General features: G+C 43.8%; 1 protein-coding gene across 10 annotated transcripts in view; it reads right to left on the minus strand.

Annotated features, from left to right (window-relative positions):
• SIL1 (SIL1 nucleotide exchange factor) overlaps positions 1-27,594 on the minus strand; it is a 313,491-nt gene that overhangs the window by 166,456 nt on the left and 119,441 nt on the right. For all 10 annotated transcript variants that reach the window (XM_089908487.1, XM_089908488.1, XM_089908485.1 and 7 more), the window contains one exon: positions 27,306-27,438. In XM_089908487.1, coding sequence (XP_089764613.1) covers positions 27,306-27,438 — 133 coding nt within the window. The remainder of the gene's footprint in view (positions 1-27,305; positions 27,439-27,594) is intronic.

Here is a 27,594-nt window from a genome sequence, read left to right on the forward strand (position 1 = left end):
TGTTACATTACTAGTAACTAAACTCCAGACTCTTTGTGTTTCACCAGTTTGTCCATTAATGTCTTTTTTCTGTTCCAGCATACCATTCAGAATACCACGTTGCATTTAGATGTCATGTCTTCTCTGGTCTACGAAAGTTTCTTGGTCGTTCCTTGTTTATCACAACCATAACAGTATGAGGAGTACTGGTCAGGTATTTTGTAGAATGTCCCTTAATTTGAATTTGTCTGACTTTTTTCTTATGATTAGAAAAGAGTTATTGGTTTTGAGGAAAAATACCATAGAGGTGAAGAGCTCTTGTTTTCACATCGCATCAGGAGACTTATCATATCCATATAACAGCACTGGTGATGTTACCCTGAATCACAGGTAATGCTTACCAGGTTTCTCCACTGTAAAGGTACTCTTTTTCCCTTTCCATAAACTACTCTTTAGAACTGGGTCACTAAGTCCAGATCACACTTCAAGTTCTACCTCCTGGAAGGGGGAAGTATCTATGTATATTACTGGAATTCTTCTGTAAGAGATTTATCTTCTCTCTCCCATTTATTTAGTTATCTACTCATTCAATCATTTGTTTATATAAGTTTATATTCATTCAATAATTTGTTTATATAAATTCAGACTCAGGTATATTTATTTTATATTTTGGGTTATAATCGAATACATTACTTATTTTGCTGCTTAAATCATCCCAGCTTTGGCCATTGGAAGAGAAGGTCACTTCTGAGTAAAGATCTAAGAGAAGTGAGGGAGCAAGCCACAAACTTATCTAGGAGAGGAGCATTCTAGGTCCCAAGGTGTGATGGGCCTGGTGCATTCAGGAAACATGAGGGAGGCCAAGGTGTCTAAAGGAGAGGGAATGTGAGGGAGAGTAGTACAAGATGAAATAACGGAGATAAGGGTAGTAATACACATCACAGAGCTGTGTAGGCCATGGAAGGGACTTTGACACTTTATAAGAGAAGGAAAACCAAAGGATATTTTTGAGCACAGGAAGATGTAACAAAAGGATCATTCTGGCTGCTGTGTTGAGAACTGACTGGAAGCGTTAACAGCAGAAGGAGGAAGTCCAGTTAGCAGCCTATTACAATAACCCAGGGGAGAGATAATGGTGGTCATAGGGGTAATGAGAAGTGGTCAGATTCTGGATATATGTGAAGATGGAGCTGTTAGGACTTGCTGTCGGATAGACTGAGAGAAAGAAAGGAGTCAAGAATGGCTCTGAGGATTTTGGCCTGAGTAACTGAAAGGACAGAGTTGCCATTAACTGAGATTGGGGAAGGTTACAGGAGCTCAGTTTCAGACATGTTAAGTTTGAGATGCCCATTAAACATCCACGTAGAGGTAGCAGATGGACAGATTAGGTCTGGAGTTCAGAAAAGTATAGGCTGGAGGTTAAAAAAATCTGGGAGTCTTCAGCATACAAATAATATGTAAAGCCATTAAGCTAGAGGAGATCACCAAAGGCATAAAAGTAGATGAGAAGAGTAAAGGTCCAAAGACTGAGCCTCGGACACTCTGGTACTGAGAGAAATCAAGGCCTTCTTACCTGCCCTTCAATTATAAACAAATTTAGCAAAAATTTTCCCATCCATTGTGTACATAGTACTGTTCTGGAGCCCATAACTCTCAGGTCTCTCAGTACGCAACCTTAGCTCTTACACTTCTGCAATTCCCTACTCCCAATCTGCTCCTTTGCTGCTGTGCAACTGGTCTCCATCATGAGACAATCATTACTGCCACCAACCCTTTGCAAGCTGTTCCTTCCACCTGGAAAACCCTTCCCACTCCACCTCAACAAATTCCAACTCTTTATCAAGCCCTAGGTGTCCCATCTTCTCTCTGAGCTTTATCTAACTATTCTGGCTTATAATAAATGACATTCTACTCCAAAGCAGCCCATCTCTGAACCTCTGTAATACCTGCTATCTGTACAATTAGATATTTATCACTTATTGACCTGTATGACTAGTTAACTTTACCTATAAATAACTCTTATTTATATGTACTGCAGCCTCCTTTAAGGAGAAGGGTATCTCAGCCTTTCCTATTCTCCCAACAGTAGCCTGCCACATACCTACCACACAGCAAGTACTCGATAAACGTGTATGGATTACTTCATGTCAATTCTGTTATCCAGTCAGTTCAGTAAGCTTCTTGAAAGTAGGGGCCTGTTTTATATCCCTCCTTCATCTGGCATTGAGCTGGACACAGGTGGGCAAGCACTCAACATCTCTTTACCATCAAAGAGACTGATGACAATGTCCCTGTCCTGGGGAATCCTACCATCTTGGTACAAAACAATGAGAACGTGTGTTCTGTGCTTGCTGCCCTGTCTTTCCTGAAGCCAGCTACTTCCTAGTCAAGGGAGAAATACCTAGAGATCACAGAGAGAAGAAATCCCAGGGCATCTGATGTGTGATGCACAACAGGAATGAGAGATACTCAAAACACAGTGTTATCTTAACAGTCCAGACAAGGTTACCCCCAGCTGAGATGCTGGGCAAAAGAATCCGAAAAGATGAGCACTTCTACTTTAGTGAATCTCTTCTAAGAACATAGAGAGCACATAAAAATATACGCAAGAGGGCGTCCCTGGTGGCGCAGTGGTTGAGAGTCCGCCTGCCGATGCAGAGGACACGGGTTCGTGCCCTGGTCCGGGAAGATCCCACATGCCGCGGAGCGGCTGCACCCATGAGCCATGGCCACTAAGCCTGTACGTCAGGAGCCTGTGCTCCGCAACAGGAGAGGCCACAACAGTGAGAGGTCCACGTACCGCAAAAAAAATTAAAAAAAAAAAAAAAAAAAAAAAATATATATATATATATATATACGCAAGAATGTTTACTGTAGAATTACTTATAATAATGAAAAACTGGAAGCCACCTAAATGTGTAAAAATAATAATCAATTAAGCATAATTTGGTATATTCATACAAAGACTAGCATCTGGAAAAAGTTCACTGTGTGCCTAATTATGTGCTGGAGGCTCTAGCTTTTAAAACTCCACAACATTTAGCTCCCAATTTCTAAATGGAAAATATTAGCCTCTAAATACTATGCACAGAATGAAAGCACTTTTGTAAAAACAACTGGAAGAACATATACCATGTTATCTTTATATCTGGATAGTGGAATAGGGATGGTTTTGTTGTTGTTTCCCTTTGTGCTTTTCTGTGTTTTCCAAGTTTTCTGCTTTGAAAACATAAATATTACTTTGTCAGCAGGCAAAAAAAAAAAGCATTTTAAAAACAAACACATAAAAGCTAAATTCTCAACCATCTAAGCATCAACTGCTAGAATGTTCCTACTTTTCATGTAAAATGCAAGAATCATAAGCTTGAGCCCTCCCCTTATCCCCCCTCCCCGCCCAAAACAGAGAAAAACCCATGAAACTATGAGACTTAGAGCTTCTTGAAGGTAAGATCCTGTTTTGCTGATCTTTGGTTTCCCACCCCAGAGTTTTCAGCACCCCATAAGGCACATATTTACGTGCTCAGTAAACACAAAAGGGAAGGAGGAAGTGTGGTGAACTTATAAGGCACAGGTGTCACTAACACAATGACATTACCCTACCTCCATCCACCCCATCCCAGATCTGATCCCTTCCTCTCCTATCTCTAGGCATTGCACAAGCCGGCCAAGTAGCTCTTAGAACAGACAAACTGCTGACTTTTTGCACCACAGCATACATCTTTTGCTTTTTTTCCCCTTTCCTTTCTCCCTCTTCTTAAAAGGTGATCTTGCCTTTCAGCTAGTATAATGCACTGCACTGAACCAGTGTGCCAGTCAGTCTGCAGAGAATCATTGAGACAATGAATCTAAATAATAAAAGCCAGAACAAGGAGATACCTTGGAGAGAGACTTGCTGTAGTACTTTCAATTTAGAACCTCATTTCAGTGGCTAATGCAGTCGTTGGAGACATTAGCCTAATTTTTGCCAGGAAAGTCCAGCAACACAGCGGTACTACACATGGGCACAGAGGACCCTGCTCATTTCAGAGACAGAGTGCAGAGAATGAAATTAGCAGCACTGCACTTCTGGTGTAGAGGAAAGCAAATCTCCACACCCTTCCACCAATTCATCACCAACCATGTTTAAAATAAAAACACACAAGAATGAGTATGGGAGTCGGCAGGAGAATGAAGTTCGAGAGAGGCGAGACCCCTGAAGAGACCCCTGAAGAGGCCCCCGTGGGGCACTTACAGACTACATGAAAGTTAATTTCAAAGGACATCCAATAAAGGCAGCCCTACAACAGATTTTGTCATTGCTAAGCCCCATATGCTGGGATGGCTCCAAAACTTGCCAGCAGATCAGTTTGCTGAAGCCAAAAATAGGGAGGCAAGCCCCAAAAGGTCAGACTGGAAGGGAAAGACTTAGCTCCAGACATGTCTACACAGACTTAGGAGATAGGGAAGTTGTTCCTAAGACAAGAGCTTCCCATTGGCTAAGCTAAAAAGAAGTCGCATCTGGTCTGGTCCAGACTTGTCCTAAGTCTCTCTCCCAAGTGGTCAGTCTCCTTGCTGCCAGAGCCAAGCAGCTCAGGACCATGCGCTTTCCTGTGGCTACGTGAGGAGGGAAGCAGGAGCCTCAGAGGCAGCAACAATATCCCTAGGGAGCAGTCTCTGAGGGGCTCCCCACTCCCTCATAGATTGGGCCCACAGTGGGTCTCCCTGAATAGAGGAAGGTAGAGGAAGGCACTCCTTTCTCTTACTCTAACAGGTTGTTGGGCCAGCAGCTCTCTCTCTGACCTCAGAGATTTCTCATTGTCTCTGGTCCCCCAAAGTTCCATTCTGCCCTCCATTCTGTTTTCTGAGGTTCTTTTGACTTATCTAGGGGTGGGTGAGAAGAAAAAAAGTTTAACCAAGTCTTCATAGCAAACGATTTTCTAGAACACAATGTTCCTTTTTCCTCTCCCCTCCCCCAACATAAGGCAAAGGAGAGTCCAAAGTCACCAACAACTCATTCCTTTTTTTCAACTGAAGTATAGCTGATGTATAATATTCTATAAATTACAGGTATACAACATAGTGATTCACATTTATAAAGGTATATTCCATTTATGGTTATAACAAAATATTGTCTATATTCTTTGTGTTGTACAATATATCATTGTAGCTTATTTTATACCTAATAGATTGTACCTCCTAATCTCCTACCCCTACATTGCCCCTCCCCCTTCCCTATCCCCACTAGTAACTACTAGTTTGTTCTCTGTATCTGTGACTCTGCTTCTTTTTGTTATGTTCACCAGTTCATTTTATTTTTTAGATTCCACATATGATATAATACAGTATATGTCTTTCCCTTTCTGACTTATTTCACTTAGCATTATGCCATCCAAGTCCATCCTTGTTGCTGCAAAGGGCAAAACTTCATTCTTTTTTACGGCTTAGTAGTATTCCTATATATATATATATATATATATATATATATATATATATATATATATATATATACACACACACACACATATCACGTTTTCTTTATCCATTCATCTGTTGATTGACACTCAGGTTGCTTTCATATCCTGGCAACTGTAAATAATGCTGCTATGAACACTGGGGTGCATGTATCTTTTCCAATTAGGGTTTTTGCATATATATTTTAATATATACACAAGAGTGGAATTGCTGGACCAGTAACTCATTCTTAACAGCTTCATGGCCTTACCAGCACTAACCTGGACGCCTTAATGACTTTAAGAGGTCAACACTGTAATGACAGACACAAAGACACCTATACATCAAGACCTATGAGTGGAAGGGTGGGACCGCCAACGTTCTTGATCAAATGGATTCCCTGTGGTGCTTAAAGCCAAGATACTCTGCTATGCTCCCACTGTACTCAACACAATGGTAGGCACATAGTAAGTACTCAAAACACCTCAGGACCTGAACTCTTCCCATAGATCTCTCCATAAAGTTCTGGGTATATGAAAAACTGTGCCCTCTACCTCACAGATACTAAAAGACAGACCTACAGGAGACACAGGGGTTGCTTGGGAGGAAAAGCAACAGAGATGAAAAGCTAGACACCCCAGACTCCACCCAGGAGGCATACGCAATGAGGGGAGCAGTGCAGGCACAGGGAGACAAGAATTACTCTCCACATACACTGCCTGCCTGCCAAAACTTACTGGATGGCAGGAATCCTAGATCTGTGGGCAAGGAATGAGTCATGTTATGAATCCCTTTTTTCTAAGCAGCATGTGCAAAAATTCCTACATCTCAGGAAGGGAAGACGGTGGTCTACAACTCGAAGCACTGATTTCATTCTAATGCTGGAGCAGCCTCCTCAAATTACAGAGTCCATTCTGGAAGAAGCCAGGCAAGCTAGACTGTGGCTTTGGATAGAGTCAAAATACCACTGCCATGAAACTGTATCATCACAGTGTTGATAATTTCCCTTTAAGAAGCAAATCCTCCTTTAACTGTAAATCAATCCCTCACTGCAGTTTTAGAAATCTATCAAAAAAAAAATCAGCTATTACCAGAAATTCTAAATGCTAGACACTAAGCTGAGCTACAGTATAATTAGGGGAGATTCTGAATGGTGCCCTGAGGCAGACTATACAACAACAGGGTAGGAAGGAATTATATACACTTAGAAAGCTCATTTAAAGAATAGGCTGTGCATAATGCATGTAGGCCTGGGAGTGCAGACATTCAAAGGCAGGCTTCGAGCCGTGACACTGGCAGATGGTTGCCTCGGTGGCAATTGTGCACGCTTCAATGGCCACCTCCTCCCGTCCACCCTTAAGCACAGGCTTATGCTCCCATGAGGCATGGGAAGCACCGGCAGACATTACCCCCAAAGAATGGTGCCTTTCCCTAGGGATGGTAAACATTTCCATCAGAAGGCAGAAGTTGACACAAGGCAATATCTCTCTGTGCAGGGAAAAGAAGCCACAAATATAAAGTTGCTCATTCAAAAGAGACAGACAACCTCTGCAAGCCAAGCAGTGCCAAACCATTTGTAAAGGGTTTGCACACATCCATCAGCACAAGTGGCTGCATGGGGGAGGGGGAGCAGGAGCGTGTAAGGCCCACTCAAGGTACAAGACTCTCTGGCCTCAGGCCACTTGTTATCTGACTGAAGAGAAGCCCCAGGAGAAAGGAAGCTGGTCATCTTTCCACTGGGGCTCTAGCCCGAGCAAAGGTGCAGCAAAGGTTTGATTTGTAGCCTTGTCTTGCTCCTCTAGCCCAGGTGCTTCCAATCCTCCCAATCCACACCCAAGGTCTGTGCATTTCAACCCTCTGCATTCACAAGCCTTCAGGGGTAGTGTACTGTTCAATCTTAACTGGACACTTCTCCCTCCCACCACCACCTCCCATCTTTTTTTTAGTCACATGTGTCACATACTAGTCTTATGCCTAAAATATCCTACAGAGAAATATGGTTTATGAACTCTCCCGTAATACAATACATAATTCAGAGACCAGCCATTTGTCACACTATTGAGTAATCCACACGCATCCCCAGGGTGTGACAATAAAATTTGTAAATCAACAGCAAAAAGCAGTACACCTTAGCCACTGAGTTAAAATACAAAGAACATTTTTTAGCATTGATTTTTTTTTTTAACTTAGAAAATATATGGACTTTTGGAAGGTAAATACTGGCGAGGGAGCTGTGGGCTAGAATGGAAGACTTTCTACTTTCCAGACCCCGCCCCCCACAGCTGACTTCAATGCAAAAATAAAATCTCCAAGACTCATATTCTCCCAAAGATAATAATGGCTTTCTTCTACAAAGCCTGTTATTAGCATGACAGAGATGGCCACATCAGTCATAAGAAAAGCACATGTACCTTCTGCACCCAAGATGAGCAAGCAAAGTACCTGCTTTATGTGAGAGAAAGGCACTTAAAACAGGAAAGAAAATAATAAATTATTGCAAATCTTGGTTTGAACTTATTTTTCTTTCTTCTGGATGATCAAACAGTGAGCGTGAGCGTAGGAGTAGGCATTGAGATCTGCAAACATATTGCCATAGTGATTGGTGCTTAGATAATAGGATAAAATAGGCAGTATTTCATTTATATTCCAAGGAACAGAGACAAATGCCCTGATCACTCAGCCTAATGCCAAATGAGTGGCCTCCACCCTAGTTGCTATGGCACCACTGCAGAATCAGAACTGGGGCGTGTGTCTTGAGTTGTCACCCAACGAATTATCTGCCTAAACTCTGCTCAGGATGCAGCAGGTGTTCAGGAGCTAAAGGCCAAGCATTGGGGCCCCTTAGTAAGAGCCCTTCCTGCGACATAGGAGGTGAGACTGAGTCAGGTATGACCTGCTATGCATGGCTCCACCCTGGTCAGTTTCTCTTTTTACCTAAGAGGTCACTTGGACTTCATTTATTTTAACTTTTTAATTCAAAATAATTTTAGCCTTGGAGAAAAGCTGCAAAAACAGTAAAAAGTCCCCATACCCTTCACTCAGTTTCCCCTAATATTAACATCTTACATAACCACAGAACGATTATCAAAACTAAGAAATCAACATTGGTACAATAGTAGTTAACTAAACTACAGATTATTTGCATTTCACCTGTTTTTTCCTCCAATATCCTTTTTTCTGTTCCAGAATCTCATCTAGGATATGACACCACATTTAGTTGTCATGTATCCTTAGTCTTCTCCAATCTGTGACAGTTCCTTGGTCTTTGTCATTCTCGATCTGGACATATTTGAATACTGGTCAGTTAATTTTTAGATCATACCTCAGTCTGGGCTTGTCTGGTGTCCACTCATTTTTACTACAACAGAAACAATAGTAGCTAATATTTATTAAGCTATTCCTATATACCTGGCACTATAGTAAACACTTCTATGCTTACCTTATTTACCCCACTTAAAATAATCCTCTGAAGTAGGTATTATTACTATCCCTATTTTACAAATGATATTTCATTACAGGATATTTCATTAAACCTTAGCGGAATTAAATAACTTGCCCAAGGCTACCCAGCTGGAAAAGGCAGAGCTGAACCCGGGTAGAGTGACTCCGCCACACTCTACTGTCTGCTATACTCAAGGCATTGCGACAACAACCACATGCCAAAATACAGGCTAGACTCTGCCCTCTGGCAACTCCTTCCCCAAAGGACATGTTTGAAGAGGGCATTCTAGGCTTTTGTCTTTTTTCCAAGGGAGACAAACTATCCACTTTAATTTCTAAGTTATGCCCATACAACCAGAAATTTCTTTCTCTTGATAAGAAGCACCTTCCTGGCCTGAGGACAAAGAAGAGGGTAGTGTTCTCCTGAGACCTCACCCTCAACCAGTACCAGGAAAAGGGGAAACATACAAGCATGTAGGTGTGCTCAGCTCAAGAGCACTCTCTTCCAAAGGCTTCTGCAAGTACATGAAGACGTTACAGTCAAAGGATAAAAAAGAAATCTTCTGGGATTGCTTCTTTTCCATGTCATGCCCAGAGATGCCCAGTGATGGGCAACACAAGCTGACACCTTCTCTTTAGCATCAGGCTCTTTGGGGAAGTTGAGGCACAACCCATTCATGTAGCACAGGGCAGAGTGTCAAGGGACACGGCTGTGGGAGCCAGGCTGGGAAGAACTCTGGCTACACTCCAGGACTTGCGGTTAATGACTATGACTTTAGGTCACTCAGTTCCACAGACTTGATTTTTCCCAAATCCCCTCTCTGACAACACTAAAGTGTTTTTCCTCTTGTTCTGATTAATCAGTGAAATACATGGCTGAAAGGACTGGCTTGGAAGTCATTTCTTTCTTTTTTTTTTAATATCTTTATTGGAGTATAATTGCTTTATGAAGTCATTTCTTGATGCTGGTAGAACTGAGAAAATACTTCCCTAACTACACACTCCACATCTATCCACCCCTGCCACCTGACACTCAGCAGCAGGTAGAGGCCATTACAGCAAGGGAGAAAAGAATGCAAAGAGGGCAGGCAGTGAGGGAGGAAGAGAGAAGGGCTGAGAGCATGAAAAGGGAGGAAAAAAACAGAGAAAAAGTATTTTGTCCAAATTCAGTCACTATAGAACCAAGACTTTCACTGACATGCATAAGTAGGGTTAAATGACGTCAGCAAATAGGTGAAAAGACTCAGGCTTCCTTTGATTTGTCCTTCTCTTGACTTCTCCCCACTTTCCTTCACTCCCTCAAAGGGCACCTCCCAACCCCCCCATTTAGATAGGCTCCTGTAAATCAAACATTTCACTTGGCTGCCAGCTTTGGGCAAGAAAGAGCCCCCCTCCTTTGAAATCTTCCATTTTGTATCTAACTCCAAGGTATCCTCAGCTAGCTATTTTGATCAAATACTGGAGGTTGAAAAGCTAATGGTCTTTAGGGAACAATTCCTCCAGCCTCTCTATCTGCAATCTAACCCAGTGGGAATCTAAAGCCAGCTAACAGCCCTCCAATCACACTGCACACAGGGCTACTTAATCCACTGTGTTTAAGGAACATCTGGATCTACCCCTAAGATCTAACCTAGGAAACGAAGATAGGGCAGCTTGAATAACTCTTCATCCTCTTAAATAATTTCCCCTCTCAATGTCAACAGCCTCCAAAATTCACATTATTTTGTTCCCACAGAAACCTGAAATAGCACTACTTTCAAGCAATGATCCTACACTTTCTATCTTCAGAAGAAAGAAGAAAATCCTGGGAAGAGCAATGGGAACTGAGGCCCCCTCACTGGCCAAATACAGGCTCCAAAAGAGACCAAGAGAAGAGATAAACACTTCTTTACAGGGCATCTTTAAGTCTCCCTTAATAATGTACATAAAGCACTAAGGACAAGGGGGGTTCCCCCAAAATGTTAGTTTTCTTCCCTTCCCCAACAGCTAGACTAGAGTTCCTGGGTCCTATTCCACCTCAGTCATTCTTGGCCATGAGATACTAGACAACCTCCTCACCCTCTGCCCAAAAGCCTGACTTGGCAAAACCTGGATTACAGAATGGAGGTTAACAAATAATGTTTATGCAACACGTAGAGGACTGCCTGGGGTGGGGGTCGTTTCCTTTCAGCTAGGCAAAAAAAAAAAAAACTTGACAAAAGCACCACATTACTACTCCATAAAAACTCACCTTGGGGAGGAGCTTCAAGATGGCGGAAGAGTAAGACGTGGAGATCACCTTCCTCCCCACAAATACATCTACATGTGGAACAACCCCTACAGAACACCTACTGAATGCTGGCAGAAGACCTCAGACCTCCCAAAAGGCAAGAAACTCCCCACGTACATGGGTAGGGCAAAAGAAAAAAACAGAGACAAAAGAATAGGGACAGGACCTGCACCAGTGGGAGGGAGCTGTGAAGGAGGAAAGGTTTCCACACACTAGGAAACCCTTCACGGGCAGAGACGGGGGGTGGCGGAGGGGGTAAGCTTCAGAGCCACAGAGGAGAGCACAGCAACAGGGGTGCACAGGGCAAAGCGGAGAGATTCCCGCACAGAGGACCGGTGCCGACCAGCACTCACCAGCCTGAGAGGCTTGTGTGCTCACCCGCCGGGGCGGGCGGGGATTGGGAGCTGAGGCTCGGGCTTCGGAGGTCGGATCCCAGGGAGAGGACTGGGGTTGGCTGCGTGAACACAGAATGAAGGGGGCTAGTGCGCCACGGTTAGCCGGGAGGGAGTCAGGGAAAAGGTCTGGAGCTGCCAAAGAGGCAAGAGACATTTTCTTGCCTCTGTTTCACGTTGCGTGAGGAGACGGGATTAAGAGCGCGGCCTAAATGAGCTCCAGAGGTGGGCGCGAGCGGCGGCTATCAGCGCAGACCCCAGAGAAGGGCATGAGACGCTAAGACTGCTGCTACAGCCACCAAGAAGCCCGTGTGCAAGCACAGGTCACTATCCATACCTCCCCTCCCGGGAGCCTGTGCAGCCCGCCACTGCCAGGGTCCCGTGATACAGGGACAACTTCCCCAAGAGAACACAGGGCGCGCCTGAGGCTGGTGCAACGTCATGCTGGCGTCTGCCGCCACAGGCTCACCCCGCATTCCTTACCCTGCCCTCCCCCTGGCCTGAGTGAGCCAGAGCCCCCTAATCAGCTGCTCTTTTAACCCCGTACTGTCTGAGCAAGGAACAGACGCCCTCAGTCAACCTACACGCAGAGGTGGGGCCAAACCCAAAGCTGAACCCCAGAAGGTGTGTGAATAAAGAAAAGAAGGGGAAATCTCTCCCAGAAGCCTCAGGAGCAGCGGATTAAATCTCCACAATCAACTTGATGTACCCTGCATCTGTGGAATACCTGAATAGACAACGAATCATCCCAAATTGAGGCGATGGACTTTGGGAGCAACAATACATATATTGTTTTCCCTTTTTCTCTTTTTGTGAGTGTGTTTGTGTAAGCTTCATTGTGTGATTTTGTCTGTAGAGCTGTGCTTCTACCATTTGTCCTAGGATTCTGTCTATTCTTTTTTTTTTTTCTTTTTTTTAGTATAGTTTTTAACGCCTGTTATCATTGGGGGATTAGTTTTTGGTTTGGTTGCTCTCTTATTTCTTTTTCTTTATTACTTTTTAAATTATTTTTCTTATTTTTAATAACTTTATCTTTCTTCTGTCCTTCCTTCCTCCCTCCCTCCCTCCCTTTCTTTCTCTCTTTTATTCTGAGTCGTGTGGATGACAGGGTCTTGGTGCTCCGGCCAGCCGTCAGGCCTATGCCTCTGAGATGGGAGAGCCAAGTTCAGGACACTGGTCCACCAGAGAGCTCCCAGCTCCATGTAACATCAAATGGTGAAAATCTCTCAGAGATATCCATCTCAATGCCAAGACCCAGCTCCACTCAACAACCAGCAAGCTACAGTGCTGGACACCCTATGCCAAACAACAAGCAAGACAGGAACACAACTGCACCTGTTAGCAGTGAGGCTGCCTAAAATCATAATAAGGTCACAGACACCCCAAAACACACCACCAGACGTGGACCTGCCCACCAGAAAGACAAGATCCAGTCTCATCCACCAGAAAACAGGCCCTAGTCCCCTCCACCAGGAAGCCTACAAAACCCACTGAACCAATCTTAGCCATTGGGGGCAGACACCAAAAACAACGGGAACTACGAACCAGCAGCCTGCGAAAAGGGGACCCCAAACACAGTAAGTTAAGCAAAAGTAGAAGACAGAGAAACACACAGCAGATGAAGGAGCAAGGTAAAAACCCACCAGACCAAACAAATGAAGAGGAAATAGGCAGTCTACCCAAAAAAGAATTCAGAATAATGATAGTAAAGGTGATCCAAAATCTTGGAAATAGAATGGAGAAAAAACAAGAAATGTTTAACAAGGACTTAGACAGTGATGAACAACACAAAAAATGAAATTTAAAATTCTCTAGAAGGACTCAATAGCAGAATAACTGAGGCAGAAGAACGGATAAGTGACCTGGAATATAAAATAGTGGAAATAACTGCTGCAGAGCAGAATAAAGAAAAAAGAATTAAAATAATTGAGGACAGCCTCAGAAACCTCTGGGACAACATTAAACACACCAACATTGGAAATACAGGGGTCCCAGAAGAAAAAGAGAAAAAGAAAGGGACTGAGAAAATATTTGAAGAGATTATAGTTAAAAACTTCCCAAATATGGGAAAGGAAATAGTTAATGAAGTCCAGGAAGCGCAGAGAGTCCCATACAGGATAAATGCAAGGAGAAACACGCCAAGACATATTAATAAAACTATCAAAAATTAAATACAAAGAAAAAATATTAAAAGCAGCAAGGGAAGGGCTTCCCTGGTGGCGCAGTGGTTGAGAGTCCGCCTGCCAATGCAGGGGACACGGGTTCATGCCCTGGTCTGGGAAGATCCCACATGCCGCGCAGCGGCTGGGCCCGTGAGCCATGGCCGCTGAGCCTGCGCATCCAGAGCCTGTGCTCCGCAACAGGAGACGCCACAACAGTGACAGGCCCGTGTACCGCAAAAAAAAAAAAATGCAGCAAGGGAAAAAAACAAATAACATACAAGGGAATCCCCATATGGTTAAGAGCTGAACTTCCAGCAGAAACTCTGCAAGCCAGAAGGGAGTGGCAGGACATATTTAAAGTGATGAAAGGGAAAAACCTACAACCAAGATTACACTACAACCAAGATTACTCTACCCAGCAAGGATCTCATTCAGATTCGATGGAGAAATGAAAACCTTTACAGACAAGCAAAAGCTAAGAGAATTCAGCACCACCAAACAAGCTTTACAACAAAAGGTAAAGAAACTTCTCTAGGCAGGAAACACAAGAGAAAGGAAAGACCTACAATAACAAACCCAAAACAAGTAAGAAAATGGTAATAGGAACATACATATTGATAATTACCTTAAATGTAAATGGATTAAATACTCCATCCAAAAGACACAGACTGGCTGAATGGATACAAAAAAAATGACCCGTATACACACTGTCTACAAGAGACCCACTTCAGACCTAGGGGCACATACAGACTGGAAGTGAGGGGATGGAAAAAGATATTCCATGCAAATGGAAATCAAAAGAAAGCTAAAGTAGCAATTCTCATATCAGATAAAATAGACTTTAAAACAAAGACTATTACAAGGGACAAAAAAGAACACTACATAATGATCAAGGGATCAATCCAAGAAGAAGATATAACAATTGTAAATATTTATGCACCCAACATACGAGCACCTCAGTACATAAGGCAAAAGCTAACAACCATAAAAGGGGAAATCAACAGTAACACAATCACATGGGGGATATTAACACCGCACTTTCACCAATGGACAGATCATCCAAAATGAAAATAAATAAGGAAACACAAGCTTTAAATGATACATTAAACAACATGGACTTAATTGATATTTATAGGACATTCCATCCAAAAACAACAGAACACACTTTCTTCCCAAGTGCTCATGGAACATTCTCCAGGATAGATCATATCTTGGGTCACAAATCAAGCCTTGGTAAATTTTTAAAAATTGAACTCGTATCAAGTATCTTTTCTGACCACAGCACTATGAGACTAGATACCAATTACAGGAAAAAACCTGTAAAAAATACAAACACATGGAGGCTAAACAATACACTACTTAATAACCAAGAGATCACTGAAGAAATCAAAGAGGAAAGCAAAAAATACCTAGAAACAAATGACAATGAAAACATGACAACCCAAAACCTATGGGATGCAGCAAAAGCAGTTCTAAGAGGGAAGTTTATAGCAATACAATCCTACCTTAAGAAACAAGAAACATCTCAAATAAACAACCTAACCTTACACCTATAGCAATTAGAGAAAGAAGAACCAAAAAACCCCAAAGTTAGCAGAAAGAAAGAAATCATAAAGAACAGATCAGAAATAAATGAAAAAGAAATGAAGAAAACGATAGCAAAGTTCGATAAAACTAAAAGCTGGTTCTTTGAAAAGATAAACGAACTGGATAAACCATTAGCCAAACTCATCAAGAAAAAAAGGGAGAAAACTCAAATCAACAGAATTAGAAATGAAAAAGGAGAAGTAACAACTGACACTGCAGAAATACAAAGGATCATGAGAGATTACTACAAACAACTCTATGCCAATAAAATGGACAACCTGGAAGAAATGGACATATTCTTAGAAAGGTACAACCTTCCGAGACTGAACCAGGAAGAAACAGAAAATATAAACAGACCAATCACAAGCACTGAAATTGAAACTGTGATTAAAAATCTTCCAACAAACAAAAGCCCAGGACCAGACAGCTTTACAGGCAAATTCTATCAAATATTTAGAGAAGAGCTAACACCTATCCTTCTCAAACACTTCCAAAATATAGCAGAGAGAGGAACACTCCCAAACTCATTCAAAGAGGCCACCATCACCCTGATACCAAAACCAGACAAAGATGTCACAAAGAAAGAAAACTACAGGGCAGTATCACTGATGAACATAGATGCAAAACTCCTCAACAAAATACTAGCAAACAGAATCCAACAGCACATTAAAAGGATCATACACCATGATCAAGCGGGGTTTTTCCCAGGAAAGCAAGGATTCTTCAATATACGCAAGTCAATCAATCTGATACACCATATTAACAAACTGAAGAATAAAAACCGTATGATCATCTCAATAGATGCAGAAAAAGCTTTTGACAAAATCAACACCCATTTATGATAAAAACCCTCCAGAAAGTAGGCATGGAGGGAACTTACCTCAACAGAATAAAGGCCATATATGACAAATGGTGAAAAACTAAACCATTTCCTCTAAGATCAGGAATAAAATAAGGTTGCCCACTCTCACCACTATTATTCTACATTGTTTTGGAAGTTTTAGCCACAGCAATCAGAGAAGAAAGAAAAATAAAAGGAATCCAAATCGGAAAAGAAGTGGTAAAGTTGTCACTGTTTGCAGATGACATGATACTATACATACAGAATCCTAAAGATGCTTCCAGAAAACTACTAGAGCTAATCAATGAATTTGGTAAAGTAGCAGGATACAAAATTAATGCACAGAAATCTCTTGCATTCCTACACACTAATGATGAAAAATCTGAAAGAGAAATTAAGAAAACACTCCCATTTACCATTGCAACAAAAGAATAAAATACCTAGGAATAAACCTACCTAAGGAGACAAAAGACCTGTATGCAGAAAACTATAAGACACTGATGAAAGAAATTAAAGATGATACAAATAGATGGAGACATATACCATGTTCTTGGATTGGAAGAATCAACATTGTGAAAATGACTCTACTACCCAAAGCAATCTACATATTCAATGCAATCCCTATCAAACTACCACTGGCATTTTTCACAGAACTAGAACAAAAAAATTTCAATTTTGTGGAAACACAAAAGTCCCCGAACAGCCAAAGCAATCTTGAGAAAGAAAAACGGAGCTGGAGGAATCAGGCTCCCTGACTTCAGACTATACTACAAAGCCTTAGTAATCAAGACAGTATGGTACTGGCACAAAAACAGAAATATAAATCAATGGACCAGGATAGAAAGCCCAGAGATAAACCCATGCACATATGGTCACCTTATCTTTGATAAAGGAGGCAAGAATATACAGTGGAGAAAAGATAGCCCCTTCGATAAATGGTGCTGGGAAAACTGGACAGCTACATGTAAAAGAATGAAATTAGAACACTCCCTAACACCATACACAAAAATAAACCCAAAATGGATTAAAGACCTAAATGTAAGGCCAGACACTATCAAAAGAGGAAAACACAGGCAGAACACTCTATGACATAAATCACAGCAAGATCCTTTTTGACCCACCTCCTAGAGAAATGGAAATAAAAGCAAAAATAAATAAATGGGACCTAATGAAACTTAACAGCTTTTGCACAGCAAAGGAAACCATAAACAAGACAAAAAGAGAACACTCAGAATGGGAGAAAATATTTGCAAATGAAACAACTGACAAAGGATTAATCTCCAAAATTTACAAGCAGCTCATGAAGCTCAATATCAAAAAAACAAACAACCCAATCCAAAAATGGGCAGAAGACCTAAACAGACATTTCTCCAAAGAAGATATACAGATTGCCAACAAACACATGAAAGAATGCTCAACATCATTAATTATTAGAGAAATGCAAATCAAAACTACAATGAGATATCATCTCACACCAGTCAGAATGGCCATCATCAAAAAATCTACAAACAATAAATGCTGGAGAGGGTGTGGGGAAAAGGGAACCCTCTTGCACTGCTGGTGGGAATGTAAATTGATACAGCCACTATGGAGAACAGTATGGAGGTTCCTTAAAAAAGTAAAAATAGAACTACCATACGACCCAGCAATCCCACTACTGGGCAAATACCCTGAGAAAACCATAATTCAAAAAGAGTCATGTACCACAATGTTCACTGCAGCTCTATTTACAATAGCCAGGACATGGAAGCAACTTAAGTGTCCATCGACAGATGAATGGATAAAGAAGATGTGGCACATGTATACAATGGAATATTACTCAGCCATAAAAAGAAACGAAATAGAGTTATTTGTAGCGAGGTGGATGGACCTAGAGTCTGTCAATATAGAGTGAAGTAAGTCAGAAAGAGAAAAACAAATACCATATGCTAACATATATGTATGAAATTTAAAAAAAAAAAGGTCATGAAGTACCTTGGGGCATAACGGGAATAAAGACACAGACCTACTAGAGAATGGGCTTGAGGACACAGGGAGGGGGACGGGTAAGCTGGGACAAAGTGAGAGAGTGGCATGGACATATATACACTACCAAACGTAAAATAGATAGCTAGTGGGAAGCAGCCGCATATCACAGGGAGATCAGCTCAGTGCTTTGTGACCACCTAGAGGGGTGGGAGGATGGGAGGGAGGGAGCACAAGAGGGAAGAGATATGGGGATATATGTATATGTATAGCTGATTCACTCTGTTATAAAGCAGAAACTAACACACCATTGTAAAGCAATTATACTCCAATAAAGACGTTAAAAAAAAAACCAAAAAACCTCACCTCTGCTCAGATAAACTAATTATGGCCACAGGTAATCAAATCTGAAAACTTTTTAATCCAAAGAAATGATTCTCTCCTTTCAAACAACTGCATTATACAAACTATAAACAGACTATTCTGAGAACTAAAGAAATTAAAATATAAATCAATTTGTTTGTCTCAAATCAACATATTATGGGAAATAAGGCAAAACCAACAACCTACTAGTCTATGAAAAGTAACAAAGCAAAACCCCAACATGAACAGAAATAAAATCAGTCTGATCAGAGCACAAGGAACAAAAGGCTTACAGAGCCCACTGTACACAAGCTCTGCTTCATTCAGGTTCTTTTCAGGCCTGCCTAGAAGATCAGTGGCTAGTGGGGTACCACCTGAACTCTGACTTTGAGCACTGCCAAGAGCCTCAAAGAGTCTTGATAGTCCCTGTTTCAGAAGAGGGGAGGTTAGAGTAGGTTCAGAGGAGCTTCCACTAAAGCTCTCCAGCTTGCCCCATAGGCTAAAGGTCTCCCTCATCAATCCCAAAGACAATCCAACAGTCTCCTTAATGATCTACCCATCTTTCCTCACACTTCAGCTAACCACTGTCCAGGGCTCACATTGCTCTAGAAAGTCACCAAGCCCACTGGTCCTGGCCCAGAACAAAGTCAGGCTGTCAGTCGTCAACTTGCCCCTGATGCTGAGCAATGCTTAGTTCTGACCGCTTGACTGAGCAACTTCCTCACAGTGGTTATTCCTTAACCTCGCCATTCCTTAAGCACCCAATCAAGGCCTTCTCTTTCATCATCCAAGGTAAAAACCCCACCCTTGGCTTGACCCAGAAAATCAAAGACATCTAATGGAAGCTTCCTCAATTTCCCTCTACATCTCTCGTACTTTTCCTTGTTTTTGTCTAGGCTGTGCTTCAAATTTCCAAGGCTCATCACATTCATGAGGCCAAGTCTTTCCATCTGCCACCTAAACAACTTTGCTTCATCAATGATCTTCTCTCTGGGATTTCAAATCTGTCAACAGTGCCTCCTTCCCCCTCTGCCTTCCAACGTACACAAAAGCTCTCTCCATTCAGCTTCAATGCTTCAGCGTCTCTCTGAAATGAAGAGTTGCCTCGGGGAAGATGTTCCTTCAGGGCCACACCTCTGTCTTCTCACAGCATTATATTCCTACCTGGGGTCTTCCTACACCATAAGCCCAGGCAGGCAAGCCCCTCTGTCAATGCCCACCATGGTATCTCCGACATCAAGCACTATACCTGGAACATTATAGGAGTTCAACAAATGTAACAAGAAATGAATTTTTTGGTGTGGCTATCTGTGAAGTTACTGTTTTAATTCTCTTCTTCCACTTATTTTCAAACTCCTCAGACTCAGGAGTTTATATCGTCCTTCTTCATTTCCTCATCTCCCATTCACGGCACAGCCCTGAATGGACTAAACTACACACTTATTTTCACATAAGTCAGATCTACTGCTTTTCAATTCTCTTTCCTCCTACCACCCTCTATCCTGACAGAGGGGATGCTGCACACCACCACCATCCCATTATTCTGCTACACATCTTTGCCTCTCCTACCAGGTAGATATACTCTCACTTTTAAAGTGAGAGTTCATGTCATCCTCCCCTCCTACCTGTCCTCTTCTCTACCTAGTCAAATATTATCTCCTCTTAAGTTACCAATCAAGTCCTACCTCCAGTACTGTGACAAATCTAGGAATGGAACAAGCTCTGGAAAAGGGCCTCTCATTCCAGCTCCAGGTCAGTCCTTGAGAGCTATTCCCAGCCCTGGTTAATCCCAACCTTGGAGATAGCCTAGACAGTCTTAGCCAGTAGGGCGAGGGCAATATTAGAGAAAGAAGGGAAGTGGAGGCTCCACAGATTCTCTGAATTAAAGCCAAGCCCTGGGTATAAGGGCCAGAATTGGTTTTGGCAGCTAGTTTTCCATTATCCCTAATCCAGTCTAAGTTTTTTTATTTAAGTCAGTTTGTGGGTCCCGATCTTTGAAAGCTGAGGCTGTGCAACTCTAAGTACTCTTTATTAAACCTCAGAGAGAACCAGTAGATGGAGGAAGGAGAGGAAGGGGAGAATAAGGGCCTAGGGTGAGCATTAAGCATATAAACGCTTGTTAGAAAGCAGATGTCCAACCATCCAAGTCCACAGACTGAAAACTGGACCCTGGCCTGCCCCATCCAGGTACTTAAGGCCAAAGCCCAGGCAGAGATGCTCTGGTGCCAGTACAGTGCTCAGCCAGCTAGTCTCAAAGTGGCCTCAACCTTGACAGTGGCCATCCTGCCCTGGCCTCCACCTGCTCCCCCCAGGGGGGTATGGAATTTGGCTGCTATGGGGCAGTGGTCAGCCATCCTGGGAGAAGTCCACATATGGGAAATGGTGTCTCTCTGAAATGAAGAGCTCTAAACTGTCCTTATGGAGCCATGTGGGGCCTTCACGTATTCCAGCCCACCATTATTTTCTCTCCCAGTACAGGGTAATTTGGAGCCTCTGACATTGCTCCTACAGGTCTCAAGAGGCCTGGCATCCTGCTATGCCCCCAGCAGTTCCCTGACAAACTCATACTGATAAGGAGTAAAGGAGATGCTCAGAGTAGAGACGCTTAACAAAGGCTAGAGAGGTGGCAGTAATGGGGGAGATGAACTAGAAGTATAGGCAGGAGAGAAACAAATGAAGTTCTTGGGGAATCCCCAGAAGACTTGAAAGGTTTCAAAGTAGGGGAGGAAGGCACTATGCAGAAGGAGGCAGCACCAAACATAAGCTCTGCTGAACACCTCATACTGAAAAGTTGTTGGAGATAGCAACTTGTGTTCAAGAGAGGACACAGATTACCACACCACACAAAAAGCATGCAGTTTCCTCTATCCCGCCCCTGCTCCACTTTTCCAGCACTGCTCTGAGCCAGGGTGAAAGATCATCCAACAGAGGCCCCTTGCTATAGCCCTCCCTCAGGCCATTACCTCCCAGTGGCAGCCAAGAAGTCCCAACCTCCCCACTCTCATGAGCAAGAGGAGCTTAGGTATGAACTGCCCTTAACCAATGCCCCTACTCTCACCCACCGCTCATAGGCCTCGAGGTGTGTGTGTGCCTGTGTGTGAACGATGGGACACAAGCAGGTCATACTCTTGTGGACCATCCTGGGGAATAAGATAACCTGTAAGGAAGATCCCTCCTGACTACCACAGAGCTGGGTAGGTGGCAGAAGGCACTGGGAGCTTTGCCCCTTAGTCCCTCAATTGTAGCCTGTGGTATTTAAAAAAAAAAAAAGAAAGTATCTGGTCTTTATCCCTGGTTCCTGAAATGACTCTTGTGGGGGATGGGTGGGTGTGTATCTGTGTGTGTGTGTGTGTGTGTGTGTGTGTGTGGAATTAGGTAACTTCAAGATGAGGGCAGGTCACCAGAAAGACCACGCCTTGATTAGACAGTTGGAACTTTTAGCCCCACCTCCAGGGAGGAAAGGGGGGCTGGAGACTGAGTTCAATCTCCAATGGCCAATGACTTAATCAATCACGCCTAAATAATGAAACCTCCATAAAAGCCCCTAGGGGGCTTCCAAGAGCTTCTGATTGGTGAACACCTAGAAGTACTGGGAGGGCAGTGTGTTCAGAGAGGGCATGAAAGCTCTGCACCCCACCCCCCATACCTTCTATGCATCTCTTCCACTTGGCTATTCTGAGTTGTAGCCTTTATAAAAAACCAGTAAACATAAGTAAAATGTTTTCCTGAGTTCTGTAAGCTGTTCTAGCAAATTATCAAACCTGAGGAGGGAACTGTGGGAATCCCTAATTTATAGCTGGTCAGTCACAAGTCCAGTGGCCTGGGACTTGTGACTAGCATCTGAATTACAGGCAGTGGGACTGAGCCCTTTAACTGTGGGATCTGACACTAATTCCAGGTAGATAGTGTCAGAAATGAATTGAATTATTGGATACCAAGTTGGTGTCTGAGGATTGGAAGATCACACAGCCTCTTCTAAGCTGCAAGGGGCCAAAGGCCTCACAAAGACAATCCTGCAGAGTCACCCAGACCAGAGTCAGGTGTTCCTTCAGACAGATGTCCAGGGCCTGCAGGAAATCAGACTCCTCCCTTAAATGCCTGAAACAGAGTAGCTGGTCTACCATAAATGAGGTTTTTAAAATTCAATTCCCTCCTATTGCTCGTGCAGATCTGAAATGATCTGACCAGATGGCTGGTGCTCTATAATTCTTGGATTGCTCTCATCAGTTGTTGATGATTTAGACTTTTTTTTTTTTAACCCCCTCACATGAACGTGTTCCTGCACAGGCTTCCTGCATGCTCCCATCAGGTGGCTCTTTGTGCTAATGCCAATATTCCAGAGGCTCTCACACAGTATTTCAGAGCCTGCAAGTCACCTCAGGTCAATAAGAAGCCCCAAGTCTAAGCTTCCCTGAACCCATATGAGGCCAACATATAGCACTGGGTAAGGGGCAGAACAAGAGAGGCCTTTGCTCAGATAGCCTCATCGCCTCCACTTTTCCTTCAGGTCCCCAAGGAAAGGGAGGCAGCAGCAAAGGTATATTTTTTAAATGACAACTATAGCCATTTATTGAATATTTCCTATGTGTCAGGCCCAGAGTGAAACATTTTACATGTGTTAATCTTGTTTCAGTCTCACACCATCTCTGTGAAGTAGGTATTTTCATCCCTATTTCCATATGAGGAAACTAAGGTTCAGAGATTCTAATCAAACTGACCAAGGCCACACAGCTCAAAAAGAGAACTGAAGGTGGGTTTGGAAGTTTAGCATCATAAAATTTGACTCAAAGCTCTACCAAGATCTCAGGGATAGAGAGAAGGCCCTGGCCTGGCCTCCCCATACCCGCCTTTGTGCCCTCACTGAGCACAGGACACTTCCAAAACAAACCAGGACATCCAAAACACTTTTTCTCTCTGTATCCTCTGTGAGACCATAAGCTGCTGGAAGGCAGGGGTCATGTCGCATTTGCTACCCAGAAAGACATTATGGTACAGTGGTTAGGAACTCAAGCTTAGGGCCAAACAAAGCTAGATCTGAATTCTGTCTCTACCACCTACTGGTCATTTGGCTAAGTCACTTATCTCTGAGACTCATTTTTGTCTATGAAAATGAGGGTAGTTATAGCACCTGCCCTCAAAAGATGCCTGGCACAGTCGATGCTAAGTAAATGTGAGCTATTATCTGTCTCTGGCTACCAGTACAGTGCCTGGCACAAAGCAGGATCTCAGGAAATGCCCAGGGAGCAAAAGGCCCACAATATCTGGCTGTGACCAGTTTTCTCTAATAACAAGTGCACAGGCACAAAGCCTGGGGTACAGGGGTCCTCAGCCCTAGGACAAATTCCTGAGTTCCCTGCCCAGAACCCACAGGACCTGCCAGCAAACAGCTTTCCTCTGCTTGCTTGTGAACAGCTGATGCTGAATCCACACTCAAATGCTTGCTGTGCCTCCGTAAGGTATGACAGATCCCAAAATAAACCAGGAGAGAGAGAGAAAGAGACAGGAAAATCACTTCCAGGAACAAGCGACTCGCAGTGAGGATGCTGACAGTAATAACAGAGGCAGGGAGACTTCAGGAGGGTGACATACAGCTGCTCCAAGGCTAAGTGACTGGGGCCCAGCTCCTATCTGGCCTGGTAGGAAGTTCCATGAAGTTACAGGTTGGTCCCCTGGTATTCCAGGCCACAGCCGGCAGTCAGCAAATCTGCCTTCAAATGAGCCCAGACCACATAGCCCAGTATTCCCTCCTTGGAGACCTGAGGACAACAGAGATGAGGTCCTCCCTTCAGAGACCTAAAGAGACAGAAGGTACTGAACTGAAATCAATAACTGTCAACATAAACTAGCCATTTTGCCATTCTCTTAAAAGTCCCCAAAAGATATTCCACCATCTTCCTATGCCATGCACCTAGCTCTCAGGCAGGAAATGTTGTATTAACCCCTTCTGCTCCCTTATCAAAAATCTCCCTGGAAGGAAAGAGGGAGAACATCCCATGACCATGGAAGTCTCTCCTTGTCACCATAAGTTCCCTTCCCTATCTAAAGCCAGAGAGGACAGGAAGGCTACATACTCATGTACCCTCACTGGCATCCAATTCCACAATCAAGTTTAAGGAGTGGCACAAATGGCAAATTTACCATTAAAAATCAGAACTGCTGTGTACTAAGTAACGTCTACATGTTGGGAATCCTCAAAACAGCCTCTGCAGCAGGCTGGGCAGGACATTTCCCCAACATCACCAATGGGGGAACTGAAGGGCAGAAGGATTCAGTGACTTGCCCAAGATCCCCTAAGTAGCAAAGCTAGGATTTGAACCCAGGACTGGATCAGTCTAAAGTCTGTGCTTGGGACTTCCCTGGTGGTCCAGTGCTAAAGAATCTGCCTTACAATGCAGGGAATGAGGGTTCAATCCCTGGTCAGGGAACTAAGATCCCACACGCCACGGGACAACTAAGCCTGCATGCCACAACTAGTGAGCTCACACACCTCAACTAGAGCCCACATGCTGCAAACTACGGAGCCCACGCGCTCTGGAACCCACGCACCACAACTAGAGGAGAGAAAACCCGCATGCCACAACTAGAGTAAAGCCCACGCACCACAACCCTGCGTGCCGCAACAAAAGATCCCACATGCCTCAACAAAGATCCTGCATGCTGCAACTAAGACCCGACACAGCCAAAAATAAATAAATAAATGAATAATAAATAAATCTTTAAAAAATAAAATAAAGTCTGTGCTCTTTACCACTAAATTATACTACCTCCTCATTTATCTACTCACCCTGGGACTGGCTACATTCCTTTTAACCTTTCAGTAGCTGTGATGGAAGCTCCCAGGCAGCATTCGTTATGTGGTGAATTAAATATACTCTGATTAAAGGTAAGTGCCAGCTATCCACACAGACTACTGAGATGTCAATTTCCTACCAACAGACATAACATATAAAATCTTAATATACACACAGAACACCTTGATCCTGTCCTGGGACCTAAGAGAGTCTTGTCTGCCTCCACAGTACCAGACTCTGAATCACCACACATCAAACCCTGAGGCCATAACAAATCTCTCACTTTCCCTCCCCTCACTGGTCCTGCTTTGGGGGTGAGTGTAGGTGAAATGAAAAACACTCTTGGGATATGGGGCAAGCACGTCTGGACCTAGACTTGCTTTGCCCCCAGAGCTGAGTGTCTGTTCTCAAGCACAACACCCCAGCCTTTGGGGCAGCTTCAAGGGACTTTGGGGCAGAACAACTTATAAGGGGCTATTGAGAAACTAGAAGGCAGAAGATGATGTCAATGGGGCAACAAGTTAAATATAAAAATCAGTACTCCACTCTAATTCTCCAGGAGGTGCTCAGAGCCCTCAGCCTGCCCTTGTTACACAGAATCTGGCCCTCCCTCCCCAAAGATACAAAAAGGGCTCTTTTGCTTAACCATGAACAGGAGCCCCACTGCCCAGAGGCTGGGCAAGGGCCCTGGGTCAGAACTTTCAGGCTTGTTCTGCAATGTGGACTGGGGTCCTGAAAGGTGCCACAGGAAAAGAGACGGTAGGAGTAGGGATGACAGGACATTGACCTCCATCGGCTCAAGGCACTTGCCTGGTTAAAAGTGGTACAAGCACTTTGAATCACGTAAAATCAGTGGATACAGCATACATCCTCCACTTCCCACACCCTGAGAGCCCCTCTAGTTTTAGTCCCCAAAGACCAGGGGGGCTCAGTTCTCAGGGAAGGTGGAGGAAGCCAGCCAGAGGTTGGATCTGCTAAACCCAGTAACTCTGTCCCTAAAATCTCCCTCTACCCAACTCCATTAGCACCTACTTGGTTTCCTTGGTGATTCATCACTCTTCTGTGGCAGCAACTACCCGCATACAAGCCCAGCAGGAGTGATATTGCTACCAGATAGTTGGCTGGCACAGCAAACGCTGCCCCTGCCAGCACAGCAGCAATGGGGGCAGTGAGGACATGGTGATGAATATCAGCAAGGAGTTGATGAAACTATACTCTGGCAGCTGCCAGGGCTTGCCATCCACCCGCCACAGTGCAGAACGCAAATAGCCTACTCCTGAGAATGGGCTCAAGTGTCACCAGAGTCGGGCTCCAGCCAAGGACAGATGGGACTCTAGAAGAACAAGTGGGAGGAAGATGGGTCCAGGCTGGGGTCAATGACATAGGACAAGTTGGCTGAATGACATAGGTCAAGTCACCTAACCTCTCTGAGTCTCAATGTTTTCATCTGAATATAAAGACAATAATAGCCCCTATTATTGTGAAGACTGAACAAGATTATGCACATGAAGCACGTAGCACGGTATCTGAATGTGGTAAACACCACAACTGCTGGCTTTTTTCATTATTATTTTAAGCCCTGGGCCCAGGGCCATAAAAGGGTTAGAAAGTTGCTCCTTCTGAGGATGCTCCATTTAAAAAACCAGGCCAGGAACAGCCCCTGTTTCTTGGCACAGGTTCCTTTAACAACAGAGAACTCCTGCCCCGCACCAGTGCTCCGGACTCTCCCATGAACAATATTTCAGCAGCACTGAGCCGAGCAGCAGAGCCCAAAATAGCATTTGCAGAGTGAGGCACATGTCACTGCCTCTCCTGTGCTTCAGAAGTGCAAGGAAAGAAAGTTTTCTATCACTTGCTCCAAAAGCTTGGCCACCCACCACCTGCCTTCCTTCCAGGGCACTCAGATGCCACAATTTCTGTTCTGCAGGGAAACGAAGGTCCCTGAGTCCTGCAGCAGCAGCCACCCCTACTCCCCTCCAGGAGGCCAGAGAGGGGCTGTTCCTTCAAAACAGCCCTGGGGGGAGAAAGGACATACACATTTTGAATTTCAAGTGTGTTTCCTGGGGACAGCGCTGGGCTTGGTACCTGGCCGAAGTGCCTGCCACTCATGTGTCGGGTGAAACACCTCCAGGACCTTGGGATCCAGCTCCTCCTCTGCTGTTTCCTTTCTCTCTGTTTCTTTGGTGCTGCTCTCCTCTGGGTTGGTCAGTGCAAACTCCTTCAGAGAAAGGAAAAAACAGGGCATGAACCACCACAGTTGGGCACCACGCAAGCAGAAAGAAAATGGCCTGGGCAGTACACTCTTCTCCTCCTTGCCCTTCCTGCCCTCCTTAGCCCTGTTTGGACCTTTCACAAGGTTAGCGTCAGAACCAGT

This window comes from Delphinapterus leucas, chromosome 3 (genome assembly GCF_059928025.1).
Source record: "Delphinapterus leucas isolate spDelLeu-1000000601 "Yukka" chromosome 3, BTC_Dleu_Yukka2, whole genome shotgun sequence".
Classification (NCBI taxonomy): Eukaryota; Metazoa; Chordata; class Mammalia; order Artiodactyla; family Monodontidae; genus Delphinapterus; species Delphinapterus leucas.